Genomic DNA, 8,323 nt, shown 5'->3' on the forward strand with positions numbered 1-8,323 from the left:
TGACCAAGGTCCATCCTTTGAAAGTCAGCTCATAAGCGGACTGTTGAAAGTTGCTGGTGTGAGAAAATCCCATACGACCCCCTACCATCCAATGGGTAATGGCAGCGTGGAACGTTTCAACAGAACCCTGGGAAACATGATAAGAGCACTTGCACCAGATGCAAAACAGAATTGGCCAAAACAACTTCAGACATTGACCTTCATGTACAACTGCACAGTCCACAGGCTATGCCCCTTTTTATCTGATGTATGGGAGAGTCCCACGCCTCCCTGTTGATGTGCTTTTCAAGAACATCCTCCAAGATCCTGAAATTGGTGGATATGACAAGCATGTACTGTCCCTGAATAAAGATCTTCAAGATGCAATGGCCATAGCTCAAAATCATGCTAACAAGGAACAAGATCGACAGGCTGGTCTCTACAATCGCCATACTAAAGGGAAATCTATTGGGGTCGGAGACCGTCTTTTAGTATCAAACAAGCGTGAAAGAGGCAAACGCAAAACTGCTGACCGCTGGGAATCTACAGTATACACCATTGTGGGCATGAACCCTACAACTCACACATACCAAATAAAACACCCCACCACCGGTCAAGTTCGAGTTGTGCATCGTAACCTCTTGATGCTAGTGAACTTCTTGCCTGTTGATACATCTGGTGAGCCTGTCGACTCTGCTGCCGTCACACCTGAAAGCTCTGACATTAACACTATTTCAGATGCTCTGGGATCAGACATTCAAGAAAATGATTCAAAAATCATTTTCAAGAATGGGTCAGCTCCCTATCTGATAAGCCCCATGATGTTACCCCTGTGAATGACTTTGTTGGAGACGTTGTCTCTGCAGCACAGGCAGACGGGGGATCTCCATTGGTCCCTAGTGAGATGGACTGTGACAATAATTCCTCAGATGCGTCAGTTGACACACAGAGTGTTTGTCCACACACTTCACTAGTTGCTCAGTCTGTTACTGACACTGAGCCTGACACTACTTACACAGTTAGAACCCGTGTTGGTAGAATAGTCAAGCCTGTCAATAGACTGATCCAGGTGATGACCAACATGGCTGCTAATGATGATGCTAGTCAGCTTTTTGACAGGGTTTCTAACTCAGTGTTTCAAATGTTCCAGCAAAGACATTTATAGTAATAGGTTATTTTCTAATCTGACTTTTCCTTGTCCTGAGTTTTGTTTTGTTTTTGTAGTGTATATTACCATTGTTGGTACAGTTCCAGGGTTAGGGACTGACCTCTTTTAGTTTTGGGCATGGATTATGTGGGATGTAGGCTGCATCCTGCTTCCAGGAGCTGGCAAGGAAATAAGGCGCCATTTTCTTGCCACTTCATCCTTTGTAAAGGATACTACTTCAGTTGGACCTTGTATATTCATGACAGCCAATTCATGTGATTTATTTATTCATTTATTTTCCGTGATGGTGATAATTATACACTTTAATCATTTTGGTCAAAATTCAGCAGGGGTGGGTGTAACAGAGAGAAGAGCTCGTGTGTCTGTGTGAGTTTTGATCGAAATGATTATAGTGATGGTTGTATGTATTTTTGATTTTGTTTGGAGCCACCTAGTGGTGTGATGAGTGACTGCATGCAACGGGTCCGTCAGGCTCTCTCGCGGCTTCCTCCACCAGAATTCTGAGGAGCGCTGGTGGAGGTAGGTGCGAGAGAGGCAGCTCTTCACTTCTTTTTTTACTTAGGGTCATATTTTGCAAGTTCAACAATTAACAAGGTACTGTAAAAATATTTAACATCTATAAATATAATTTGTAAAGTTTTCTTGTGGTTGGGCTGGAAAAATGTGACCCTATGAGTGGGAGCTGCGCCAGTTGGTGTTCGTGGCTGACCACTCAGTCACGGCGCTAACTGTGTCTTTTATTTTTCAGCCTGTCGGACCACTTGGCTGCAGTCAATCACATTGTGAGGAGTTTTTCATCTTTTGTTGTGCTAGGTGACCAACAACACAATAAGAAGAGTTACAGTAGCAAACAGCAAAGTAAGTAACAGTAGCAAGGTTTTTGCACAAAGGGCTTTGTCCGTTATCCTTTTCGCTTTTCGTAACTGGGTTCATTCCGAGAAGTCCAAGTCGTCGTCTTCAGAGTCAGATTCTTCATCATTGTCCTCGGCATGTTCTGGATCCAGTGCAGCATTCAGGCATCGTATGCGTATCAATTCCATTACCTTATTTTTTGGTTATTGGAGCAAAGCTTCCCTTGGGTCCGGTTCACTGGGTGCACTGCAGATCTTCCTTAAAATCTTTCTGCAATGTCGGCTTGTAAAGCTTCCTTCTACTTGTCTGATGGCTCGTCCTTTCTGAAGTGCGGTATATACTGGAGAGGGGAAGGGCAAATCAGGTTCCAGCCCCCTCCACACCCACTTCCAGAGGAGCACCCTCCAACATAGCGGCTTAGGCAACGGGCCTTGGATGGTTCCGCCCATTAGGCCTAGATTTCGCCAGTCCAGGCCTCCATTCCCTACAGGGTTCGGCAGGCTGATGTAGGTGTATAATGATTGTCCACTTAAGGTGAGCCTGGTTCGGTACCCCCATGTTGATGGAGTGAAGATCCTCTGATGTGGTGATTAGGGAAGATTCTGTCCATTTCCAATCTCAACGGGAGACGTGTGTTGTTGAAGAGATAGTAATCTGGGTTTTCTTCCATTTTCACCACTGTTTTAGCCATACCTGGGGAAGTAGTCCAAATCACAATGTCGTTTAGTGAGATTTCACAGTAGATTCCTTGCAGTGGCTCCAGGTAGTGAGGGCCCCACCTAATCCTTAGCTCCTTTCCTCTTATCCTCAGGTAGACTGTATTAAAAATCCACGGGAGCTGTCTTGGACAGGCAGGTGAAGTTATTGCTGCCCTTGCTGGGTCTGAAGCCACTTTACCATTCCAAATTGGGGGTTCCACACACTCATATTCTCGTGCGGCTCGTGCACGGGGCAATGGTTCTTCCGATTGTTGCACCACTTTCACAATTTGGTAGTCCGTGGGACGAAGATAGGTCAAATGTTTGAAGTAGTAGGCCTCAGACAAAGGGAACGACACTGTAAAGTCCTCTCTAGGTTTATCCAGCAAAATAGAGCTGTTTGGGAGCTTGAGGAAAGGGCCTTTCACAGAATATCCAGACCAAACTTCTGGACCCACTTTAAACAGCATTTTTACAAAACAGCTCTTTACCTTTTGCACTTGGTGTTTCTGTTGACTCTTGGACTTAACAACTAGGTTTCTTCTCTCCGGTAGATCCATCAGTTTTTGTTTTTCTTTCTCCATCCTAATGTTGCCGTGAACGCCTGCCACGGGTTTGCCTTGGCTTTCTCCTCCACTGGTTCTGCACACGACACTGTAGCAAAGACGCGGTCACCAGGTATTGGGGTGATGGATGCTCCAACGGAGTAGATCCCTCTGTATGGGATGGTAACCATCCGCACTGATATTTGTACCCGTCGGGTGGAGCTTGGGTCAGAGGGCGTTTCCACTCTATGAGCCATCCCTCCAGGCACCTGCAAGATTCCATCACAGAAAGCTGACTCCGCCGTGACCAGGTAGATGGCCGACTTTTCTTTGGGCCTTGCTATTTTGCTCCCCCATCCGTCCAATTCGGTGGTGAAGAAATATAGACCTGTAGTACGTATTCCACACTCCTGTGGGATGACTGGCAAATCATTGGCCGGTATGGTGCAGTCATGCACCACCTCGAGTATCAGATGGGCCCACGTGGTCAATTCCCACGAGCCCTCCCAACCTCCCGCTTCGGCCAATATTCTGTCCGTGTCCGAGAGCTCTTGCAAGGCGTCAGGCAGTGGGAAGCGACCTGCATCTCGATGATCCCTGAACACCAAGGAATGTTGGGTGGCATTCATCAGGGGAATAGGCGCATGAAGGTTGGCCGGGTTGTATGGCCATGCAGAATGGACGGCTTTCCACAGGGTATCACGCGGGCCTTCTTTACTTGTCCACGTCACGGCATCTGACCCTGAAGGACCTTCTTGCGGCTCAGGTGGCGCTGATGGAGCAGTAGACCAATGATTCGGGATGGGGTTGTCATAATTGGTCACAGTTGTCCCGTACCTTTTGAAGGGCCGTAGAGAGCTGTAAAATCTCAACACTTGCTATCCTTCTGCTTGGCACACCGGGCTGCGTCTTCCTTCCCTCATTCGGCCTAAACAGGGAGTGCAGTAATCGAGATTTTCTCCATCCCAGATGCAACGACAGTTCCCTGCCTTTCCATCTGCTGAGTCCCACTGTGTCTCGATGAGGAGTCTGGGTAGCACCTCCACACAGCAATCCGGACAGATCAAAATATCCATTACCTTTACTGGGGATACCAGCAGGGTCCCAAGAACCTCCGCAGTTCCAGGCACATGTCGTGGCTTATCTCGTCCTCGTCCTTCCCAACAAATTGGGAGCGGTTTTGGCTTCAGGCAGTTATAGTTGACTTTGTCCCATTCCAATATTTCACCCTCCTCTGACAGGATTCCTTTTTTGGCGCTGTTCAATTTCCTGAGGGCCCTTCCTGCCCATAACCCTAAGGGTGTTCTTCTGATTACAACCACTCCTTTTACCGTGGCCAGTTCGATGTAGGGTGGAATGTCGCATGGTCCGCTGGCCATTTCACCGGCTTCTGGTTACTTTAGTTAGGAACTGGCTTCAATTGCTCAACTCCTTGGATCCCCTTCCTCTCTAGCAATACTGTATTCCTGTCCAGTATTTGCTTCACTGTATCTGATGTTTCAAACTTTGGTTTCACTGCTGCGTTCACAGGCTGTTCTCTAGCTTTCACCCACACTTTCTGTCCCACACGAAATGGCACTTTGGTCGTCAGCTTCTCCTTTTTGTCGTTGGAGCTCCGCCCTGCTTCCTTCGTGGTGAACGGTCATTGGTTAAGCTCCATTGAAGGGGCGGGTCTACCAATTCGACGTCTGTCATTCAGGGCTTGCCCAATCTCCACCGCCTTGGTGCTCCAGCTGTTGATGTTAGCATTTTTAGCTATCCAGTTCTTAACCAGTCCAGTGGTGCGTTCAACTATCCCGTTGGCTTGTGGGGTGTAGGGCGGTGAGTAAACTCGCATTATTCCAAATTTCTGACACCACTGTCAGAAATTTGCGAGTTACGGAACTGTGTCCCATTATCCGTCCGCAGCTCCTTCGGAACTCCCAGGGAGCTGCACACCTGCTCCAGCATGCCGACAACACTGCTACCGTTCGCTCTCCTGGTCGCCTTCACGATGACAAATCCCGACATAGAATCCACAAGCACCAGGAGGTATCTCTCACCTTTTCTCCCATTCACTCCCATGGGGCCTGCCACATCCATGCAGATTGAGCCCCAGGGGACGGTGCTCTTGATGGTCAACCCCTACATACGCTGCCCTCGGCAGCCTGCGTTGTATTGACCACATACCTCACAGCCCCTTAGCACGCGCTGGACCTCTCTCACCGGGATCCACAGGTTTTGTTCCACCAGTTCCTCACGTGTAGGTCATACGCCTGTATGTCCTAAGGCCTCATGCACGTCTCGCACGACCTCCTCCACATGTTCTTCTGGTCTTGTAACTGCAGCGTTATATTTAGGTGTTTTCTGTGGTTCTCTTGATTGGCGCCAAAGTGGTAACTATAAAACATCTTTTGGTTTAGCTGAGTCCATGTCTCAAACCCCTCTCCGTACAGAATAACTCTTACCATAGCTGTCTGGATCAGGGACTTGGACAGGGGTGGTTCTTTGCTTGTTTCCTGGCTTTGCCCTCCTGGGCCATGGTCATCACTTCTTTGTGGGATTGCTTCCATCTGTTTGACGTATGAATGCGCGTCGTCCTCCTCGTTCTCCATGTTGTCTTTTGTCCTCGAGTTGCCTGACCTCAAAGCCTCTCTAGGTACCTTAGAGCAGGGATGGGTTCAAGCTATTTTGGCTACTAGCTGCACTGCTTGAACGTGGTCACTGTCCACAGTGAGCTCTCCTCACCTACACTCTGTGTAGTTACTGCGAGGGTGGTGACTGAGGCCTTTCAGTCACCAACAACTCTACCCCTGTAGAGCTGCTACTAGTAGGTTGTTCGGAGCTCTTCCCCCACCTACTTCCCTAGGGCTCCGCCTCTTCTAAAGAGTCATGTCCCTGTTTGGGCGCCACAAATGTTAATGCACAGTACTCAGCCACGCCCCTAACTCCTCCCAAACTCTAGCGGACTGACTACTGACCAGCTCTCCATCTCACGGGTTCAAAAAGCCTCTAATTCCTGGGTATTACCGCAAATAAGAATGTAGAGAACTTTTGTTTAAGCTGGGAGCGAGAAAGATTCGTCTAAGCTCTAACTACCTTCATCCAGACGTTATAACCCGCTTCAGTCCAGTAGCCCCGCCGGTGTCCGAACTCATAAACCACGTCTGTTCACGGCAGCTCTTTCTCTGTTTATTAACGTGCACTTGTTATAACTTAGATATTTAGCGACTAGGAATAAGTCCCAGGGTCATTATTTATCTGAACTAAAGAACGTATGAAGCCACCCTAATTTACTAGGACCATTAACATTGATTTCACATTAATCAGAAGAATTAAACTTAGTTGACTCAATTAATTTAACTGTCCACAGCATCAAATTAGACTTTAGTATTTTTATTAGCAAGCTTTAGCAAGGGAAAAGGACATACAGCATTTCAATAAAAAAATAAGAAAATAATACTTTAAAGAATTTTTAGAAATCACTCCTAATTCTAACCCTACACTGTGTTCTTATCTAAATAGAGGCTTTGGGGGAGGCAGTAGTACTCGAACCCAGATGCAGAGACGATCTTGGCAGCAGAGAACTTTAATGTCCATGGATGGAGTCCTGTCTTTGTCTTGGCAGAATCTTTTTAGAATAGATCCAAAGATGAACTGGTGAGAATCCTCAATAAACTCAGTTCTTTATCCAAATACGATCATTGTCTATTCCCCATGTCCACTGCAGCATCATTGTAATCTTTTGGGTTGAGCGTGGGGCCGCAGTCGAATCAGAATCCCGGGTTGTTAACGGATCTTGTTCCTTTCCTGTGCAGCGAGCAGTCTCATCGTCCCGGGGTATCAGCATGCAGCCCTCCGTGGATTCTCTCCATGTGGGCTCGACTCGAACGCTGCAGAACAAAGAACCTCGATCCTCCTGTCTGGTGTCTTTTTATTCTTCTCAGCAACCGCCCAACTCTTTCAATTCCTCTTTTTTGGTCGTGTACATGTCAGCAGCCTGCACAGCTGCGTCTTGGTTGGCCTCCACCCTCAGATGAACTTCCTTGTTTTTTAGAACTGAACTTTCTGAAGTTCTCTATTTGCCTTCTGCACCTGTTTCCTTCATGCATCTCAAAACTCCCACTTCCTGTTTCTTCCGTACTGACTGTATTTCTTTTATCATTAGAACAAGGATTACATATCTTTTTATCATCATTAATTCATATAACTTTACTTACAGTAATACAAGAATCACCAACATTAATCATAATACAATATTACTTATCTCTCAGGCTATTGTGATCGTTTCGTGTGTGCTCTGGTAAGATCTCAACCAGGTTTCACGACAAGTCAGAATGGTTGAGGTTGACAACTGACAATGGATCAACCATCAAACTATCATCCAATTCTAGCCAAGTAAACAATGTTGATCTCACGGGGTGTGGTGGTTGCGGTGAGGAGAGACGCTGAGACCCAGGTATGGTGATGAATAAGATGTATTTAATAATAATGATGATGCTCGAAACAGTCCAGAGCAGGCAGCACGGCAGAAAACAAGCACGCAGCTAAATACCGGTAGCAACTGACAAAACGGACAAGACGGGAGCAAGCACAAACCAGGACTTAACAGTTCTACTGGCGAGTACGGACAACAAACTTAGACATTGACAACGACAAGGATCCGACGAGGAACACAGACAACAGGTGGGTTTAAATACACACGGGGTAATCAAGGGAATGAGACACACCTGGGAAACAATCAACGGGGAGGACGCAGAGACAGACTCACAGGACTACACAAACTCAAAAATAAACACGGAACATGACAGTAGCCCCTCCTCAAGGGGCGGCTACCAGACGCCCAAACAGAAAAGTCCAAAAAAGAACACAAAACAACCCAACAGGGTGGGTGGAGGGGCGACGGAAGGAGGGCTAGAGTCCAGAAAAACAGTCCGAAACAAAGAAAACAACCCACCAGGGTGGGCGGGGAGGCGGGCGTCGCCGGCGCAGGAACCGGAGTCCCCGGCGCAGGAAGCAGAGACGTGGAAGCGGGTCCGGCGGTCTCCTCCGCCAGCGCAGGAAGCAGAGACGTGGAAGCGGGTCCGGCGGTCTCCTCCGCC

At 47.6% G+C, this 8,323-nt stretch overlaps 1 protein-coding gene across 1 annotated transcript in view; it reads left to right on the forward strand.

Annotated features, from left to right (window-relative positions):
- Positions 1-5,304: 5,304 nt before the first annotated feature.
- LOC103132033 (guanine nucleotide exchange factor DBS-like) overlaps positions 5,305-8,323 on the forward strand; it is a 56,816-nt gene continuing 53,797 nt past the window's right edge. Inside the window, exons 1-2 of the mRNA XM_016667109.1 lie at positions 5,305-5,396; positions 6,952-7,009. Of these exons, the coding sequence (XP_016522595.1) occupies positions 5,305-5,396; positions 6,952-7,009 (150 nt within the window). The remainder of the gene's footprint in view (positions 5,397-6,951; positions 7,010-8,323) is intronic.

Source organism: Poecilia formosa, unplaced genomic scaffold (genome assembly GCF_000485575.1).
Source record: "Poecilia formosa unplaced genomic scaffold, Poecilia_formosa-5.1.2 Scaffold906, whole genome shotgun sequence".
NCBI classification, from domain to species: domain Eukaryota; kingdom Metazoa; phylum Chordata; class Actinopteri; order Cyprinodontiformes; family Poeciliidae; genus Poecilia; species Poecilia formosa.